Consider the following 21073-nt stretch of genomic DNA (forward strand, 5'->3'; position numbering starts at 1 on the left):
ATAATTTTGAAGTCAAAGGGTTGGACTAACAGGAGTACATTTAAGTAGAAATCGAGCAATGTCAACTACAACAAACAGTGATACCCCAAAGCATTCAGGGGCCCACTGGCCAAGGTTTGTTTTGGGTGGACTTTGTCTAAACGAAGTGCAGTGAGGGCGGGATGGTGAGGTGGTGTTATGAGTCAGCAGGTAAACCTGCTTTGCCACTTATGAACTGAGGACTCACCAGCCCTCTGATGGGGGTGATTAAAATCCCCTCAGGAAGTTACTGGGGAATCAGAGTTTGTCTCTGGCACTGAAGACATACCTAATAAATGTCTGTTAATATTATTCAATAGTAATGTTATCATACCTCTATCTCAAGGGCAGCAAATAAAGACAACGGTGTCGTGAAAAATATGTAGACACCACCCGAAGACTCAGTGTGCGAAGCCATGACCGGCTCATTGTTCAGGGTCCCCGTGACCAGGAGAGCAGAGGAACCAGTTATCAGAACCCACGTTGGGTCATCTCTGTGTCTATAGCAGAGGAACCAGTTATCAGAACCCACGTTGGGGCATCTCTGTGTCTATAGCAGAGGAACCAGTTATCAGAACCCACGTTGGGGCATCTCTGCGTCTATAGCAGAGGAACCAGTTATCAGAACCCGCGTTGGGGCATCTCTGTGTCTATAGCAGAGGAACCAGTTATCAGAACCCACGTTGGGGCATCTCTGTGTCTATAGCAGAGGAACTAGTTATCAGCGCCCACTGAGGGGCATCTCTGCGTCTATAGTAGAGGAACCAGTTATCAGCGCCCACTGAGGGGCATCTCTGCGTCCTGCATTGTCAGGACATCCATCAGCTTCCCGTGGTTTTGGACACCTGAGATCACTTGACTGCAGACACTTGTCTGGATTTCACTGGGACACAAATTCTCAAAGAAGTGGCTGTGGTTTGGTGTCATGGGCTTGAAGTCAAGTGTTCATCTGTTTCAGGACCTGTTTCTAGCCCAGTGGTTTTCAACCTTCCTAATGTCACGACCCTTTAATACAGGTTCCTCATGTTGTGGTGACCCCCAACCATAAAATTATTTTTGTTGCTACTTCATAACTATAATGTTGCTACTGTTATGAATCATAATGTAAATATCTGATATGCAGGATGTATTTTCATTGTTACAAAATGAACATAATTAAACCATAGTGATTGACCACAAAAACAATATGTAATTATATATGTGTTTTCCGATGGTCTTAGGCGACCCCTGTGAAAGGGGTCACGACCCACAGGTTGAGAACCGCTGTTCTAGACTGTTTTAAGGACACAGGGCTAATACATCTGATGAAAATGTGCAAAGTCTCCCTTTGCACACCAACACCTTGGAGGGAGAGGGGCGGGTTGTAAGCCCTGCTGACCTCCTGACTAGACAGACCTGTCCAGGTGTGTGTATTCCATTGGAATAAACTGTGTGTGTGTGTGTGTGTGTGTGTGTGTGTGTGTGTCTTTCGGAGAATTGGTGAGAAAGTAGCTGGCCTCGGTGTGCGATCCCAGGGAAGGAGTTTTCTGAAACTCTTCAGCATCTCACCTGGTTTTAGCCTGCTAGAAGTGTGGTGTCCCAGATGGGCCAGGGCTCCATGGAAGAGGTTTGATTTGAAGAGCAAGTCCTCTGGAGCTATGCATGCTGCTCTCAGGGAGCTGGAGTCAGGCCTTTAGCAACAACCAGGGTGCGAGGGGCAGGTTTTCCCTTGGAACCTGGCCATGTGTTGAGTTGAGAGTAAGGTCAGTAGCGGGACCTGGAAGTAATTGCTCCGTTCACCGTCTGACTTTAGGGATTCATCCAAAGCGATTTCACAGTAACCACTATATTTGAGGTGGAACAATAGGAGGTTGCTCTTGGTAACTATGCACAGCCCCAAGTGCCCACAGAAAGGGACAAGCACCCCTCTTTATTAGAATAAGTTCTGAGGTCCAACACACCACAGATCTTAATTTATCCTTTTTGCCTTCTTTTAAACAGACTATCCATTGGCTAGTGCTACTTTGCAATATTGTATATGAAAAAAGATTACATCGCTTTCCCGGTTTTTTCACTCATTTTTATGAAATGAGTGAGCTCTCCGTTTTTCCATTCAACAGTGTTCATTGAGCAGCTGCCCTTGCAGGGCGCCTGCTGCAGGCTGAGTAGCAGGACAGATAATCCCTAGAGACAGATATTTTAGAAAAAGTACCTCATATTTCATTACAACTGTGAAGAGTGCTCCAAAAGGGAAGTACAGGGAGCTGCAAGAACGAACAGCACTCCGGATAAGAGTTCTAGAGCCCAGAGCTCTCCCGGGCACTCCACATCCGCTCACTTACCCCTCAGAGCAAGGCTCCAGTATCATCTCCATTATGCAGATCAGAAACTCCAGTAACCAAGAGATGCAGCCATTTGCCCATGGTCCTACCACTAGCAAAATGTCAGAGCCAGGATTTGATCCTGGGCAGTCTGACTCCAGAGTCTTCACACATCACCACTACACGTGGCTTCCAAGAAAAAGTGACTTTTCATCTGTTTGATAAATTGGGACTTTCCACACCCCCTCATGCTTTGAGGTGGGAAGGAGATCACACAGAGAAGGAACTAGAAAAGGACCGGTGTGGCTGGAACCCTGGGAGCGGGGAGAGGGTGGGACAAGATGGCGAGGTGGGCGGGAAGCAGGTGGAGCAGGGCGTGGGGTTCTGCCTGGGGGTGGGAGCCTTCTTCCAACTGAATCCAGTCATCTGTGGAGCTAACCCCTCGGTCAGGAAGACTCTCAGGGCCTCCCAGGCCTGTGATATGGAAGCGCGGAGCGGCATTCTCCTGACCCGGCTTGATGCGTTCAGGCCACCTTCCTGCTGTATCTGAGAGCAGCCTGCTTGAGGATGCTTCATCCGGAAACCAACCGTCCCTCGGTGTCTTTGCCAAACCAAAGTGTTCTCTGTTTTTTCTGAGACCTGCAGGAATACATTTTCCCTAACGGTCCGTGCAGCCACACTGCCCTGGGCGGGCTCAGAGATCATCATCATCTCGGTGGCTGGCACTGTGGCAGGCACTGCGTTGAGTGCTTTCCATGCATTCTTGTGGTTAAGCCTCAACTCCATCTTGCTTTTTTCAGATAAACCGATCAACAGGTGACTTGCCCAAGGTCCCACTGGCTGGTGTCAGGGTCGGGACCTGCATCCAGGGCTACGTGATGCCCGTCCATGCTGAGCCTGACCGCTGCTGCCTCCCAGCCGGGCCACTTGCTGTCTGAGGCGTGGGAAAGCTGATGACAGAACCGATTCTAGGATTCAGGTTTTACACTGTATTTCCTTCTCTAGGCCAACAGTTAGATCTCCTAGGGAAAAGGAAAAAGAAAGGAAATTGAATAGAACACCATGACTTAAGCAGCCTTGTAAACATGTTGAACTGGTGGAATTGGCAAAAACAGAGAGCTCTAAAGGGAGTGGGAGTCTGTATTTGGGTATTAACCAGTAGGAGTTTGGTAGAGAGAATCAAGAATAAAACAGAATATTTTAATATTTATTGGTTTAATAAATGTGCTTATAGTTTAATATTTAGTAGTTTAATATTTATGTGCTGAGGTCTACGTACTCACTCATTTAACCCTCACAGCCTGGCCAAGTTGGTCATATTCCTACCTCCAGTTCACAGATGAGCAGCAACGCCAGTCTTCCGGACCGTTTCCCCTCCTTCCAGCATTGTCCCCTCCTTCCCCCAGTCTCATCTCCTCGCAGGAGCAGGAGTTTTCCTCTACAAATGTCCTCAGGTCGTGTCTCCCATGCCTGGAAGCCTCCAGGGCCTCCTGCTGCTTCGGAACAGCCCGCAGCTCGGTCACTGGCACAGCCAGGTGGTTTTGCGACTCCAGCGCGCATCCGAGTGACCCGAGGGCCCGTAAAACACAGAGGGCTGGGCGCCACTCCGCGTGTCTAACAAGTTCCAACGCTGCTGGCGCCGGCCCGGGACCACACTTTGAGAACCATTGATGAACCCCTCATTTACTCTCCGACTTTGTCTCCGAATTTGGTTGTCCTTTTGGCAACCAAATTGCTGCCACTTTTTTCTTAAACTGCATTCTCGGTGCTGAGACTTCACTCCCAAGGGGAGAGAAAATTGGTTCTTGAGGGCAAAGAACCTTAGATCGTCTGAGAGTGTGTGGCCCTCCAAAGCTCAGCTTTACCCAACAGATATGCAGTGTATCTGTGGTATTCAATGTCATGAGGGCAGTATTGGCGGGGGCGGGGGCGGTGCCTAGAGAGGCTCTGAGAGTACGCTGATGGAAAAACTTGTGCAGCAGTGTCTTACTCTAGCCAGGCACGGGCTTTTGCACTTGCTGGTCCTCTGCCTGAAAGGCCCTTTCCCAAATCTTCTCAAGACTGACTCCCATCACCCTTATCTTGCAGTGGTTCTCAACCTTCCTAATGCTGCGACCCTTTAATACAGTTCCTCATGTTGTTACAATTTCATTGTTACAAATTGAACATAATTAAAGCATAGTGATGAATCACAAAAACAATATGTAATTATACATGCGTTTTCCGATGGTCTTAGGCAACCCCTGTGAAAGGGTCGTTTGACCCCCAGAGGGGTCGCGACCCACAGGTTGAGAACCGCTGTCTTAGAGCACGGTAGCTCCCTCAGGCAGCCCTTTCCGCACTTCCACACAACTTGGCGCGTCACGCTCTTCTGCTTCCTGGTTTTCATGGAGCAGATGTTCCTTGACCTACGGCGGCACTACTTCCCGCTAACCCTTCGTCGGCTGAAAATATCGTAAGTCAGAAATGCATGTAATACACTCACCTACTGAACATCAGAGCTATCGAAAGTGGAACCATTGTAGTTCTGGGACTGCCTGTGCTTAGCATGACCAGAAACCCCCGTGTATTGGCTGGTTTGTGTGTCACCATCCCTAGCAGGTCTGAAAGAGAGGTACACTTCGGCTAGAGTCCATTATATTGGCCAGGGCCTATTATAGAGTCTGACACACATCAGAGCTCAGGAGTGACTGTGAAGACGTGAATGGGTGGTCCTCATACATTTGATAACGTGGTCGCGCCGAGATTTCAGACCGTTCACCCACTAATGAAAGCAGGTGGTTGAGTGACAGCACCTGTAGGAGTGGTGCTGCCTCAGTTTACTGGCCCTACCGACACCTGTCAACCTGAGTCCTCCAACAGACAGGGGGAAGGCACCGAGTTTTTCTAGAGTCTTTTTCCTGGTTGTTGAATCCCAGTCCCACCCCTTTATTTTCTCCCGTGATTGCCGCAACCGGGAGAAAGGGGAAGGAAACCTCCGAAGTTTCAGGTGAGGCGGTCATGCTAAGGAACACCCTCCCGAATGAGAAAACTCGGCTTCCGAAGGCTGGATCAGGTGCCCACGGCACACAGCCAGCAATTAAAGAAGCTGCGGAGCCAACCTATTTCCTTGTCTTCCTCTGCTATGTGTCCTTGAAGCTGACACCGGCCACAGCTCCGTTATCCTGTGTGTCAGCCGCACCCAAGAGCCAACTCTCTAGAAAATTTCTGTGATCACAGAGAGTCCGACTGGACATTGATGCAAAAGATTGATCCTTTAGCCTCTGCCCTGTCTTGATTGGGAAAGTGGGAAGGTCACTTCAAGTGAGATAGGCATTATCTATATATCAAAAAATAATTCTGGTCACTTCTACTGTGGCATAAGATTGAGGTCTAATTCCCCTACTACCAAACAAAATGTGCAGTCCCCATTTTATCCCGAGAGCCTGACGCAGCGTAAGTGCTCAAAAACTATTCATTGGAAAGCAAAAACAATGAATGAAGCCAACAAAATGGTCAATGTTCACAATTGTGTAGAAACTGGCTATTCTGTGGAAAGAAGGAAGAAATTATAAAATAGAATAACATCCAATCACAGAAAAAAAAATAGTTCTGGTTGTTTTCAATGCAATTTTCATCAGTAACTTCCCCTTGTGTCTGTGGAGGAAGGAGACGACGTGGATTTCTGCAGGACTAAGCAGAACTCCATCTGGCTGCAGCACAGAGAGAGCGGCACTACCGTGGAACCGAGCAGGAGATTCTGCAAATATTTCCAATTCTCTGGCACAATATTCATGGAAATCTGGGGGTGGCGGGCTCGTCCGGCTCTGGCAGGTCTACACCTTCACCCCCCACCTCAGCCCTTGCCAGCACCACTTTTCTTGTTTAAATCACTTCTCTTTGTAAAGCTCTTCCCTGTGTCAGTGCCTTAAGAATCTCCAGGATTCTAAAAAGGTGACAGTAGTTACAGTTGTTCCCAAGGCATAAAAACCAGGACTTCTATTTCTAGGGCTGTTGTGAATTCTCCAACTTCTTAAACGTGCTCTTCTTTCCATTGCCCTCAGTAGAACCTGAGGCTTCGGGGATTGGCAAGGGACGCCCTCAAGGCCTGTAGATGCCCCAGGCCTCGGGCGAGGAAAGCTGCCTCTGGTTAGCTGCAGTGTGATGGTGGAAGCCTCCCCCAGGAAATGCACAGGAGGACGCCTTGCTTGCGGAGCTGGCTTGTGGTTCAGGGTTTGGTAACCTTTACTTTGGGGGAAAACTTTGGAAGGACTGGAGCTTGTTTGGGGCAGTAGGAAGCGGGGCTCCGCCTCTGGGGCCTTGGACCTGGCCAGCCGTGTGGCCACAGAGCTCACATCCTTCCTCTGGGTCTCAGTGGCCTCATCTGTAAAATGGGGATATGACACTTCTGGCTCATTGAAATTGTGAAGTTTAAAAGAAGAAAGAGAGGTGAGGGCACTCTGGCAGTTTAAAGCACTCAGACGAGCAGGGTGATGTTACCTCTGGTGGGAACATCCAGACCAAGCTTCCTCACGGCCAGAGCTGCTCGCTCTTGCTCTTCGTGGACTCGGGCAGAGTGGGGCCTGCTCCCCCGCTCAGCGCCTGCGCCTGGCCCCTGAGGCACCCGCCTGCCGGGGTCTGCAGCAGTTGCTTGGCTTTCATTAGCGAAAAGCATGATAACATTATTTAAAGTTGCACGTGCTCTCGTGTGAGCCTCGCAGCCCTGGGAGGGGCTTCTGTCATTATCCCCCTCTTCCGCTGAGGAAGCCGAGGCTCAGAAGTGAGGTGCCTGCACAAGGCCGCACGGGCCTAAGTCTGTCTGACTCAGAGCGATGCTCTTCCCTCACATTCTTACCTAATGCACTACGTGCACCTTAAACACTAGCAGCAGCTGCTTCTATGGGCTGCGTACCGTGCACTGCCCAAATGATGCCCATGTACAGCGGCTGCCCAGAGGCGAGTGGCTTGCCTGCGTCTCCAGCAGAGACTTGGAGGCAGAGCTGGGGTCAGACGCTATACCATCTGACTGCTGAGGGCTCCCCACCCTGCCCCCACCGCGTGGCTCCGTGGGCAGCTCACCCTGCATTGTGTGATGGGGAAGCACTAGGATTTATGGGACTTGATGAGTTTGCATAGTGCACCGTCCGGCCGCTCCTGCCAGCAGCACCCACGCTGCTTACGGGACCCAGCCGGCACACCCTTCAGAAATGCCCTTCAGAACAGCAAGTTCAGCAGCCACGCGAGCAGGGCCCCAGGGGGTAAATATTTGGTTCCCTGGATACAGCTGCAAGCATTGGGTGAGACTTCCTGTCACAAGACTCTAGCCTTCTGATGAGGCAGAGTGCAGCTGGAGTAGCGCCCAGGGGAACAGGAGGGGAGAGACTTGCCAGCAGAGCAAGGACGCTGCTCAGTGCTGCTTGTGAATGGAGCAGCTGGAAGCAGCCTCCACTGAGGCCTGGGGGTGGCAGTGGCTCCGTGGCAGGAGAAGCATCCCCCCCCCCCCCCCGGGGTGTGGCAGACGCCAGGACAGCAGCCACACAGCTGGCTGGGCTTTGGTCAAGAGACAAAGAAGCCACTGGCTTCTGATGGGACCTCAACAGTAGAAATGGGCAGACAACTCAGAGGGGGAGCCGAAGAGTCACTCATCCACACAAATCCATGAAGCCTACACTGGGCAGGCGCTTTCTCGGGAGACAGGAAAGCAGCAATGAGTGCAACTTACGTTCCGGTGGCAAAAACAGGAGAGGCAACTGACCCTGAGTGGGAGAGTGCAATCCCAGGTCAGGGACCCTCCGTGGTGAGCTTGCATCTGGAAATCGTTTTGAAGCAGCATAATGATGTTCATAGTCATGCATGAGTCTCTGGCTGGGCAGGAGATCGGTGCCCCAACCCTGGAGCTGTTGAAGCATCAAGTGTGTGCCTGCCAGTCACCTTTTATGCCAGCCTCTGTTTGCCACGCTCTGGCCAGGCATCATGAGCACAGCCACTCCCTTGAGAGATACCATTAGTCCCATGTTAGAGATGTACAAAGTAAGTCCTGGGGAAGTTAGGTGTGCTGGGCTCTGGACACAGCTCTGTCTGAAATCGCAGCCTCGTTCCTTCCTCTGTGCCACGTCTCTCAGCGGCCTCCACGCCCTGCCATGCTTTGGGCAGGCACTCTCCCCAGGCCTCTTCTGCCTTTGAACTTCTCCAGTGCGGCCTGCTCCGTGTTTCACAGCCAGATCTCTGGGGAATAGCATTTGCCAATTCCGTGGTGTAAATACTCTCACCTTGACCGATTACATGTTACCAGCTCCCATCACTGAGCTGGAAAGAGATGAGCACACCATGGCTGCCATAAAGAGTCCATAGACACGAAACAGTGAAATGTAAAAAACAGATGAGTTGTGAGCATCTATGACCTTTGCCTTTAATGTAATTTATTTCATTGTAAGTTCATATACTTTAATTTTCAGTGTTGCTTGTGCTTGAAAATGGAGCGGTGAGAAGGCTTCACATCACCATTCTCTGTGGAGGGATTCTTTGTCCCTCCCTGTGTTCCCTGAGGCTCCCCCAGAAATGTTTCCAGGCTTCTTTTGTCTCCCTGACCTGTGACCTTTCAGCTTTGTTTTAATCCTTGAATACTGTGTTAGCTTCAAAAAAAGACTGAATCTCATTTGAAAACACAACATGCACTAGGTGACAATTTTTCTTCCCTAAGTTGCTCTTGGCTTTTCTCGGTGCCACTTTGTGACTTTTCCTGTGTACAGTACCGGGGCCTGCCCTGTTCTCTTCTTTTGTGACTCACTGATACTGTGCCGTGGCATCTAAACATACAGCGTAACCACTGGGGTTCTGTGAAGAGGATGCTTCTCCCGGAAGGGACAGTAGAAACGGCTCGTGATTCTCTGGAAACAGACATTAGACGTGTCTGTGTTGAGGGGAGTGAGAGGGAATGATTAAGACTTCTCCTATATTGTCCCAAATAAGTTTGACTTTTCTGTTTCCAAAGTGTGGTCATGTTGTTCTAAATCCCCTGCTCAAATATGACAGTTCCACCCACCAAATGCTGGGGCTCCGGACCCCGTCGGTCAGTGTGTATTAGTTATAAACTTTCTTAGGACTTGTTTCCGCCTCCATTTGGGTAAGGACCACAGAGAACAAAGCGACTTTGAAAGGAGTCAGGGACACTGACACTCTCAGGGCCGACGTAAACGCGAAACATGAAAACTCTGACGAGTGTGTACTCGGAAATTCCTGTAAAGTTCGTTCAGGTTTTCGAATTAGTTTTTGTTCATGTTGAGGTTTCCAGGGCAATAGCTGTGATTTGTGTGCCTGTGGCGGCGTACATTCAGCCCAGAACTCCAGGTGGATAAACAGTCCCGAGAAGATCAGCCACTCACAAGCTCGGGGTTTATTTTTAAACCCCTTCGCCTCGCTGGGCTTCTTCACTTCCAACTTTTGAAAAACGCACTGCTTCTGCTCCTTCCCACCGGCTGTTTTCCCGGGAAAGAGAAAACTGACAGTTGGCATAGCAGAAAGTTTCCAAACCACAGGGTGTCTGCTACTTGCATAATCGCCGAAGCCAAAATTTCCATCTTTTGCAAACTGCCCAGAAAACTTCATTTCTGGTCAACCTGAACTGCACACGGCGCCAACCCCACAGCCCGCGGCTGTGCGCCTGGCTTTTCTCGGTGCCACTCTGTGACTTTTCCTGTTTACAGTACCAGGCCTGCCGTGTTCTCTTCCTTTGTGACTCACTGATACTGCACCATGACGTCTAAAAATACAGCCTAACCACTGGGGCCGGGGAAGAGGGTGCTCCTCCCGGGAAGGGACAGCAGGAACGTCCCCGTGATTCTCTGGAAATAGACGCAGGGCAGCCTCCCTCGGCGCCGGGCCCAGGGTTCTCGCGGGAAAGTGCAGGCTGTCGGTAGAGAGGCCCGTCTGCCCCAGCTCCTCCATGAAGACCGGGCGCCCATTTCCCCTTGGCATTGGGCGAACTCCTTGCTGAACTTGGCTCAGCCCCTTACTAACTAGGAGCCTCCGGCAAGTTATTCTCAGCCTCGTGGGGTCTCAGCTGCTTCTGTGTGAAATGAAGGGCAAACCATTTCCTTCAGGGGTTGTGAGAATTCACCGGATAAAATGCATCTCAGAGCACAGGGCACACGGGCAGGCGGCACACGCCATGCCAGGTTCTGTTGGTGGCACAGTCAAGGAATGAGTTTGCAGGAGTCCCCGGCTCTGGGCATATGGCAGCTGAAAGGGGAGAGGGGGCGGGGGGTTTGAGTGAGCCTGTTGATGTATCACTGAGAGATTAAAATGGAATTAACTCCCGGTTCATGGGTCAACGCTTAATCACTGAGCCACACCAGCCAGACCATAAACACACTTTTAAATATCTAAAGTTGTGAGGATCTTTCAAAATTAACTATGCACCTAAGTATGTTTCATTACCCCTGCTTTTTGTTAGGTATTAAAATGTACATAACATAGACCTTACCAGGTTGACCACTTTAAATGTACAGTTCAGTGGCATTGAGTACATTCACGCAGCTGTGCACTCACCCTTGCTCTTAATTGGTAGATTGACTTTGAATTTGACAGGTTGACCTCTTATTCATCCAGGAGAACTTTTTCCTAGAAAAATAACCATTCATCCAACTCAAAATAACTGCTGGTAGTTACCAGAATAGCAGTCAACAGCTCACCAGTCCCCCCAGGAACAAGAGGACTCTGCCCGGGGAGAGCGATGGTGCCTGTCAGGCCCCAGTACAGCCCAGACGCTGCCCGGCACGTGCACGTACGTAGTGTACCTGCTGGAGACGGAGTAGCACCTGGGCCTTCGGGGCGGATTTTAGGTTCAACCCTCATTAGTGTAAGAGACAAACAAAGCTAAACGAGATGGATTCTTCTCCTTCCCACTTCGCAGAGGCAGAAACCGAGTTCAGTGGCAGAGCTGGGCATAAACCAAGCCCCCGGTTCTAAATCCTGTGCGCTCCTCGGGGACACCTCCTGATGGCCTTCAACTCCAGGCGGACAGAGTTGTTTTCTTTCTTTCTTTCTTTGATCCCCGGCCTTTCTTGGCACCAGGTTTAGGAGATCAGGCTGACACTGAGCCTTTTAGTGATACAGGCTGACACTTGTCTTTTGTGAGAATGCCCTCCCCAGGGAGTTGCTACCACAGCTGGCCGACTGCTTCCAGGTGTGGCAGGAGCCGCAGCAGCTGGCAGAAGTGCGCCCAGGCTCCGCGTCAGGAAGGAGCCGCAGTGAGAGCTACTGCGCAGACGCAGGACCATGCTCCTGTCTCTACTGGAGCCGCTCGTCAAGAGCAGTGGCTCCTCGGAAGTCCTCTCCATCGACTTACTCATTTCTCACGTTTCCTGGGTGAGCAGTGAATTTTGAAATAAGTTTTGCACACGCTAAGAAGTTAGTTCCACTTGGGCTGGTGTGGCTCAGTGCTTGAGCATCAACCCATGAACCACAGGGTCCCAGTTCAATTCCAGGTCAGCGCACATGCCGGGGTTGCAGGCTCCATTCCCAGGAGGGGGTGCAGGAGGCAGTCCATCAATGATTCTCTCTCATCATTAATGTTTCTCTCCCCCCCCCCTTTCCCTTCCTCTCTGAAATCAATAAAAATATTTTTTTTAAAAAAAGTTATGGGTTCGCCCTGGCTTGGTGAATTGAGCATTGGCCTGGGGACTGAGGGTTCCCAGGTTCGATTCCAGTCAAGGGCATATGCCCAGGTTGTGGGCTTGATCCCCAGTGGGGGGCCTGCAGGAGGCAGCCGATCAATGATTCTCTCTCATCATTGGTGTTTCTATCTCTCTCTCCCTCTCCCTTCCTCTCTGAAATCAATAAAAATATATTTTAAAAAAAGTTGTGGGTTCGATTCTCAGTCAGGGTATATGCCTAGGTTGTGGTTTCAGTCCCCTGTTGGGCCACATACAGGAGACAACTGGTAGATGTTTCTCTCTCACATCGATGTTTCTCTCACTATATATCCTTCTCTCTGTCTCTCGTCCCCTCTCTCTAAAAAAAAAAAAAAAAAAAAAAAAAAATCAATGGACATGTATGTCCTCAGGTGAGGATTAAAAAAAAAGAAATTAAGTCCATTGCTACTCGAGCTATTTCAAGCCCTCACGGTTAATTGAAAATATTTCATTGTTAATAGTTTCTTTTCTTCCTTCTGCCTCTGGAGCAGTTGTTCTCAACCAGCGAGGGCCTTGCTCCCCAGGAGATCCTTGGCTGGAGGCATGCTTGGTTGTCACAGGAGGCAGCAGGGGCGGGCTCCTGGCGTCTGCTGGCTGGGGCCAGGGGTGCTGCACCACTGCCTGCCCTGCGCAGGGAGACCGCTCTCCAGCCACAGCGCCAGGGCTGCCACAGCTGAACCTGCACTCGGACAAGCCCCAGGGAGTGGCCTCTGCTCCCCTGTGCGGTTACCTACTGGTACCCAGAAGGGAGCTTGCCCTTGGGAGTGCTCAGTGAATGCTGGCTGAGTGGATGGATGCGCACGTGGTGCAGGCTTTCCACGCAGAGTCACCTGCTGTGGCCGGAGGACGCCCTAAGCCCCGACGCTGTGGAGTCAGGCCCCGCAGCCACATACCTGGTCAGCGTCGTCCTGAGCCGGAAGCGTTCACTCAGCGTGACCCGGCCCGCAGCCCACAGGTGGGGCTGGATTCCATCCTGATGCTCAGAGAAAACCCACAGCAGCAGACGCCGCTTCGGGAGGTGCCGTATCTCATCGGGGCGGGCCAGGCGGTGGCCGGCATGGCCCCACGGAGGCCGTGCTTCCCCTCTGGTCTTGCTTCCAGTGCCAGGCGACTGTGGTTTGGGGAATCCAGACCCAACTTTTCTAGAGCAGCGCTGACCTTGGCAGTCAAATACATGAAGCCCCTCAGCCCTGGGACTGAGTGCGCAGAGCCCATCCCAGGGGGGCAGTGGGGGAGGAAGGCAGGGCAGTGGGGAGGAGTGGAGAGCAGCGGGGAGCAGCGGGGAGCAGCGTGGGCCCTGTGCTCGCTGCATCCTGATCCGCAGCTTCCTCGCTGTGGCCTTGGGTGGGGTCGGTCACGAACCTTCTCTGAGCCTCGGTTTCCTCATCCACACAATGAAGCAAGCATTGGACTCTACTCCACAGGGCTGTTATGAATGAATTTAAGTGGCCAGCTCAAGGCCAGCTGCCATTACTCATTCACATTCTTCCTCGGGCAGGTAGTTAATTTTGCCTTTGCTAAACTGAACTCTCCCCTTATTTTTTTTTTATAAATAAGATTTTTTTAAAAAATTTTTTTTGATTTTTTTTTTTTTTTTTTAGATAAAAGGTGAGGGAGAGAGAGTGAGAGAGAGAGAAACATTGAACGGTTGCCACCCGCATGGACACTGACCAGGGATTGAACCTGCAACCTGGGCATATGCCCTGATTAGGAATCAAACCTGCACCTTCCTGTGCCTGGGACAAGGCCCAACCGCCTGACCACGCCGGCCAGGGCTCCCTTCTTTACCACTCCCAGGACTCCTTCCTTCCTTCCTTCCTTCCTTCCGCCCCTTCCCTTTCTTCCTCTCTCTGGTCTCTCTTTCCTCCTCCACTCCCAAGGCACATTTGAGATTGTGTCAGAGTTTGGAGATCCCATGGGTCATGGCCACGGGACCTCAGTTAGCCATCAGCTAGCCATCTATAAAATCTATGACCGTCTACCTCCCAGCTTAGCGGCATGAAGGAGGATGCTGTGCTGGGAAGGGCTTAGTGCTGGGGGCATCAGCACGTGCGCAGTAGGAGCAGGAGGAGGCTCATGAACTGAGAAAGCTGCTCCCACAGCTGCACCTTCCAGGGAGGTGCCCTGGAAGCCGAGGGGACATCGCAGCCGACTGGGCTTGGAGACAGTTCAGTCCAGGCCATTCTCTCAGCTGGGTGTCAGCGGCTCATATTCAGTCAACACCCAGAGGTGCCATAAAGGGGCCTTGTTTGGCTGGGGTTGACATCATTTGGGGGAAATATAAAACTCCGTCCGCTCAATAGATCCCAAAGTCAGTCTGACCGTCCTAGATACACGCCTTCCCGGAGCAGCTCACCTGACACAGGGCACCTTGTCCCAGGTGGGGGCAGGGGGGAGGAGGGAGGAGGGAGGGGGAGCTGCTTTGCACGTGTAAGTTGGCCTGCGCCAGGCTGGGCCGGTGCTGTGGCACGTCCTCCCTTGACATAATGCCTATAAATTTCATTGTGTGTAGCCTCTGAATCGTCAGGGTTCCTCCACTCAGCAGACATGTATTAACCACGTTCTCCCCACCTGCCGGGCATGGTCTAGACCAGCCGTGGGCAAACTACGGCCCGCGGGCTGGATCCGGCCGTTCGAAATGAATAAAACTATTGAAAAAAAGACCGTACCCTTTTATGTAATGATGTTTACTCTGAATTTATATTAGTTCACACAAACACTCCATCCATGCTTTTGTTCCGGCCCTCCGGTCCATTTAAGAACCCATTGTGGCCCTCGAGTCAAAAAGTTTACCCACCCCTGGACTAGATCCTGGGGACACAGCAAAGGAATCAAGGTCTCCCCCATGGATTCACTGCTGATGGTGAAGGCAGCGAAGGATAAACAGAAAGCAGAGGGAAGTACTAGCCATCGAGACACGAGAGCAGCAGGGCAGGCAGAGCGGCCGGCTCCACTTCATAGTGCATGAGGTGGGAAGGCCTCTGTGGAGATGGTGACATTGATTTAAGGTCCGAGAGCGGCCAACGCACCCAGTCACCCGATGACACGGGACCGGCGTGCAGCGCGGGGAACAACGTGCCCAAAGTCTCACGTGGGAGCAGGCTTTGGAGGAGGCTGGGTGCGGTGAGGCAGAGGGGTTGGCAATGAGATTAGAGGGGGTGCAGGAGAGGGGGACAGGGGGGTGCGTACATGGGCGGGAGGGGAGATGCTCCTCTGTGCGGCCTGCGAGGCCCGGGGAGTTGGACAGCAAGTGCAAGTGCGGGGCTGGCTCTGCGTTTACAGGTCACGCAGGGCCTGGCCGGGCTGAGCGCATGGGGCGGGGAGCGCTGAGCGCGCACCGTCCAGGCACGGGATGAGGGTGGGCGAGGCTCTGGGTGAGGAAACCCACAGAAAACCCTGAGGAACCATTTTTTGAGGCGGGCCCTCACAAAATGCTAAGTTTTCAGTAAAGGTCAGAAGGGAACGGGGCGGGGAGTTGCTGCTTCCTCCGCGGATTCCGTGTCCCGAGGAACCACCAGAGCAGAGCCAAGGGGGGGCGGGGGCGCTGGTCTTTCCCGGGACGTCCCGCTGTTGCTGAGGGACTGGTACCGTGGGGGGGGGGGGACCGGGGGACCGAGGGACACCCCCACCCCCACCCCCACCCCCCTGCGCCCGGTGCTGCGGCCTCAGCTTGTCCCCTCTCCTCCCTGCGTCAGGGAGCCGGCGGCTGGAGGCAGACTGGACCCCAGGTGCTCGTGCAAGTCGGGCGCTCCAGGAAGCCGAGGTCTGGCCTGGGGCCGGGCCTCACTTCCTCCTCCCTTCCTTCCTCATTTGCTGACAGATGAGGGCCCTCCGCTGCCCGCTGCCCGGGTGCGTGCTGAGGCCGCGGCCGAGGTGGCTGCTCACCCACCGCCTGGGCTCCGCTCCCCGGCAGGTGCAGGGGCGGCGGGAGGCCGCGGGGCGGGTGGGGGCGCGGAAACCTCCAAAGAGACCCCTTTTCAATGTGACCCCACTCCTGGCACTGCCCCTGGGGTCGGGTCAGATCTGAAGCTTGCGACGGTGCCTGGGGGGACAGTGACGCCTGGGCACAGCCTCCGGACGGAGAAATGGCCGGGCAGACGCGGCGGCCTGGCTCGGGTCTCGGGTGCGCAGACAGCGCCGCGGGCCCTTCGTCTCAGAGCGGGCGCCGCTCATTGAAAGGCTGGCCGACTTCCTCTCCTCAGTGGAGCTATCAAACTGCTCTTTTGTGGAGAAAGCCGACTGCCAGGTCAACCAGGAGACTGTGAAAGGCAGTATATTTCATTTCTTCCGGGTGATAATCACACTGGAAAACAGGAGCAACACCCGGGCTCAGGGGCTGGTCTGCAGGCTGAGTCCCGGCTCTGCTCCTACTGTGCGGCCTCCGGCGAGGTGCTTGGCCCCTCTGTGCCTCCGTTTCTCCACCGGTAAAATGGAAGTGACGGATGTATTTACGCCATAGCATTAAATGAGTCACTACGTCTGAAGTTTATTGAGTAAGCTCAATGAAATTAGTTGCTGTTTTGTTGTGTTTTAAAGTGATTCTGTGACCCATGAATAGCTTCACAGATGTAACTTCTGCTGTTGAAATTGGAAGATGAAACATCAGTTGGGTGTTTTCTTTTTTGTAGGTACAGGGAGTTTTTGTTGCTGTTGTTTTGCTTTAAAAAGTCAACCTGTTGGGGAGAAGTGCATTTGAAGGAGATGTATTATTTATTCGCTGGTAGCCTGGGCACAGCCCCGCGCTCTGCCTCCAGGTCAGAGTCCTGAGTGTTAATCGCAGGCCCCCTGTTAACGAGCTGTGTGGCTGGGCAGGTCCACCCCTTAGCTTCCCGGGTCTCTAATGAGCGGCAGTTATGAGATGCCTTCAAGGTTCTTTCTATTATGAATTCTACACTTTACTTCTCGTTGAAGCATTTTTCTCTGGAACTGAAATGACTTTTTATGCATGTTTATGGCACTTCGTTTCTCTTTTCTACCCACTTATCTAACCCATCAAGGAAGGGTTGTGTGGGGCTGCCCGTCCCCCCCACCCCCCTGCGCGGGCGCACACACACACACACACACACACACACACTGCAGGGTGCTGAGTGCCGTGTGTACAGCGAGTGTGGAGAGCTGGGGCTCTGGGCTTGGGTCTAGCTCTGCCGTTTGTGAACCTCATTATGTGTGATCTCTCTCAGCTCTTTACCTGTAACACTGGTACTAAGACTGCCTGCCTCATGCGAGCAGCACGAGGACTGGATGTGCTGCTGCTGCTCAGTGCTTGTGCGGCACCTGGAACAGAGAGCATGCCTGTCCCTGCTGTTGGGGCTGTCGCGACTAAAATGCCTGGTGGGGCAAGCACAGAGGCACACGGGAGCCAGCGCCCCCTCTGTCTTTATTTCTGCCCCCTGGGCTCTGGGAAATGGTTCTGCCCCATGCTTGCTAACTGACTGGTTAGCATTACCTGTCATTTATCTTCTTTAAAATGGGCTAGTAACAGCCTTCCCTTTAAAAAGCTCTTCTTAATGGGAGAATAGATAGATTCCAGGAAGGGTTAGCTGTTTGTTTGTGAGTTTCCCAGCAAATAAGGACTAAATAAAAGTGGCCCTGAGAAGTAGCTCATCGCATTCTCAGGGCGCCCGACAGAAAGCGATCGGGAGCCTGCTTCTGAGGCTCAGACAGGCTTCTCAAGGTACCACAGCTACTAAGGGATAAAATACGATTTTGGGTCCAGTCTGGCTTAGAACTCCTGTGCAGGTTGCATGATTTCTCAGGCCTCGGTTTCCTCGTCACTAGCAGGAGCTAGTGAAATGCTACACAGGCATGAGGGCCAAGTGCCAAGCACTCCTCCGGGCACGCACCCTCTTTGCCGCTGGCTGTGTCTCTCCCCTGGTGCCACATGAACTTGAACCAGATGTGCTTGTTCACAGGTCGGGACTCCTGGGAACCTGCAGGCAGTAGGTTGGGTGAGCCCGAGCCACAGACTCATCTAGAGAGGGAGCCACTCTGCCCCTCCCGGGCCAGATGTTGCCAGGGAGGACATCCATCCGTCTCTCCAGAGCTTGCCATTTGGACCTTTATTAAGTGGCATCTCCTGATTTCCAGGATTGTCAACTATAAGTTATTCATAACCATGTCTTGATGAACAAAATACATCCACCACCTTTCCACCTTCAGGTTAGTGACAAGGGCAGGCCTTCCTGTTGCTGCCCATGACCACACTGCCCTCTGACCTCCCTCCCAGAGAGGAAAGGGCCTGGGAACACTGCGCTCAGATGTGCAGACAGACGTGTGGCGGGGGGTCAAACTAGCACTCTTTCTCCCCGTCACCTGCACTGCCTTCTCCTCCAGCGTGTGTGTCTTACCACGTCGCACAGCGAGATGTTTGTTCAGAACCTCTCCCCCCGAAATGCCAGCCTTTCTCTTGGCCGTTGTATTGTCATTGGTGGGAGCGTCAGTCATTACGAACTGACAACTTTACCTTGTTAATGACATCATCGGGGAGTCCATCCTTCGGAAACCTTTGCCTTGGTTTAGGTGTAGACACCCGTGGTATCTTATAAAGAGGCTTTTAGTTGCAAAAAGCAGAATCCAACTCAAGCCAGCTTAAGAGAGAGAGGAAAAGTGGGCTGGTTGAGGGAATACAGGGGTGTTTCATGGAGCCCAGGGACAACATTCCCCCCAGGCCAGTGCAAGGGACCAGAAGTGCAGGCAAGGGTTAGGGATGCAGTCGGCAGTTCTCGCCCGCTGGCCTCTCCAGCTGTGTGCTTCTCCTGCCACTGATGAGCTGCTTGTCCTCCACACACGGCAGCCACATTGTCACCTCCTCGAACTTCATTCCAGATTCCCTGGACTGAGGTTCTGATTGGTCCAGCTTGGGTCAGGTGAGCATCCCTGCTCCAATCAACTGAGGCCAAAGGGCAGGACCGAGTTGTACAGATACGGCCACCACTGCCCGTGTTTGTCCTCAGATGGGCAGACATGCCAAAGCATTTACCATCCAGTTCTGTAGGGTAAGTTTATGTCTTGACAAAAAGGCAGTGGCCAGTCTGAGGGAGGTCCAAAGCAAAATGGAAAGGAAAAAGATGTCTTTGTAAAATTAGGGCAGAAATTCATTTGGACTGTGCAACAGCAGAGCAGTGTGAATATTTTGACATATTCCTTAATGGATTTATACTGCGTGAGTTGATCTTTTGAGTTTTATTTCATTGCATCCTTCTATAGGCCGTGAGGTTGGTTTCCTTATGTGGGTTTTACAAAAGAAATAAAATGACTGGCACATTTATTTATTTCCTCCCACGCTAAAGTAGAAAAGAAGATGACTTTAATGTAAATCTTGGCTTGGCTCTTTTCTTGACCAGGTAACTTTGAATAAATTACCTTGAACTCGGTTTCCTTATCCGTAAAATGGGACATTGCCATAGCATAGACTTTTGTGGAGCTTTGTGAGGTGATGTGTATGCAGTGCACAGCTTAGTGCCTGGGACAAAGATGTGTTCCCTTTCCTCTTGCCACCAAACGTGTGTGTTTGGCCTTGGCTTTGTAGAGTTCAGGACGGAGTCAGGGCCAGCCCAGTCACCTCCTCGCACACCTCCAGTCACCGCTGCAGGTCTCATCTCCATAATACCACATCTCCATAATGCCACGGTCTGCAACGGGCTACGTTCCCACTCAGAGCAGAGCTCAGTCAGAAACGCAGGTGCAGTCGTTGGTGGTGTTCACATTGCAGACAGGCTGCTGGTCCCACTCCGAGCCCCATTTCCTCATGTGTGAAGTGGGATAAACAGCACCAATCCCGGCCAGGGTCCCTGCTTGCAGCTCAGAGGGGACGCGAAACGCCAGGAACGCTATGGACACAGCTGGCGCCCCGGGATGGGAGCTGGTTTCTCTTAAACCAGGTTATGTGTACCTCAGGGATGTGTACCAAATGCTGCCCATGCTCTTCCAAAATGGCCCAGCCAGCACACACGTGTGGGCAAAGCTGCATGTCCAGAGTTCACTGTGATGTCCTTGTCATAAGGAAATGCGGGAACAACGTGTTTCTCAGCAGGAATTACTGTGCGCGCACGATAGCTGACACTATAGAACCTTTAAAAAGAATGAGCTTGGCCTATATGTGTTGACATTGGAAAGATCTGCAAGAAATAGCATTTGAATTGAAAATGGGGAAATACACACACACACACCACAGACCCACACACATACAAACACAAATACTATGAGTATTTGCTTTATTTTCAGAATAATATGTCATATGTAATATTAAAGAAAAACACTTCATATGAATTTTTTAAAAATATGTACCTGGGCATGTCTCAAAGTCCGTATACAGTCGGTCTGCGAGGATTCTCCTTGAGTTGGCAGGTCCGGTGGTGGGAAGCAGGCGCTAGTCCAGGGGCATCTTTGCATTCTGTGCATCGGTAACTAGTTCACAAAGAGGATTTCCCCGAATTGCAATCATGAGTGATAAAAATTAAATATAATTGGAAATGTATACAACAGTTCTTAACTGTGTATCTTACCTGTTCTTAATCATAGCAGCCATAGACTTGTAAAGGGGGCAGAAGTTTAAAAAAATGGAAGGTTTCCATTTGAACTTTAGAATCATGTTTTTCTTATAATTATGCATGTATTATATGTATTAAAGCACACCAATGCATAAAGCCATTTGCATTTGAAAAATAAAATATTGACTTAAATAAAAATATAGTCGTTTCCTCTGGGAAGGAAAACTACTTCTCATAATAAAATTTTGTGTGCATGTATAGGCATTATTTTTTCAGTATACTGAGTCATCTTTGTTTTTCATTCTTCTTTTAAATCAAAGAATGAAAAACATTTAAATTTTTAAAAACCCAGGTGCTGATGCCATATAATAAATCTGTGTCTGATGCCTGTTGATTTCCTCAAGTGAAGCCATTTTCAGGCTGAGGCGTCACATGTGAAATAAGTGACCACTCGCACTCTGGGGCTTTCCTGCCAGCCCCGCCTGACCCCACTTGTGCTCTCTCTCCCCACAGATGACAGAGGGCAGGCACTGCCAGGTGCACCTCCTGGACGACAGGCGGCTGGAGCTGCTGGTGCAGGTAGGTGTTACCCGCA

General features: G+C 51.5%; 1 protein-coding gene across 7 annotated transcripts in view; it reads left to right on the forward strand.

Annotated features, from left to right (window-relative positions):
- The window catches only part of FRMD4B (FERM domain containing 4B), a 290264-nt gene that overhangs the window by 152127 nt on the left and 117064 nt on the right, over nucleotides 1–21073 (forward strand). For 6 of the 7 annotated variants that reach the window (XM_036331595.1, XM_036331592.1, XM_036331589.1 and 3 more), the window contains one exon: nucleotides 20992–21057. In XM_036331595.1, the coding sequence (XP_036187488.1) occupies nucleotides 20992–21057 (66 nt within the window). Of the gene's footprint in view, nucleotides 1–18005; nucleotides 18149–20991; nucleotides 21058–21073 lie in introns of those variants that run through there. The other variant, XM_036331593.1, reaches the window with a different exon arrangement.

Source organism: Myotis myotis, unplaced genomic scaffold, assembly GCF_014108235.1.
Source record: "Myotis myotis isolate mMyoMyo1 unplaced genomic scaffold, mMyoMyo1.p scaffold_m19_p_13, whole genome shotgun sequence".
Taxonomy (NCBI): Eukaryota; Metazoa; Chordata; class Mammalia; order Chiroptera; family Vespertilionidae; genus Myotis; species Myotis myotis.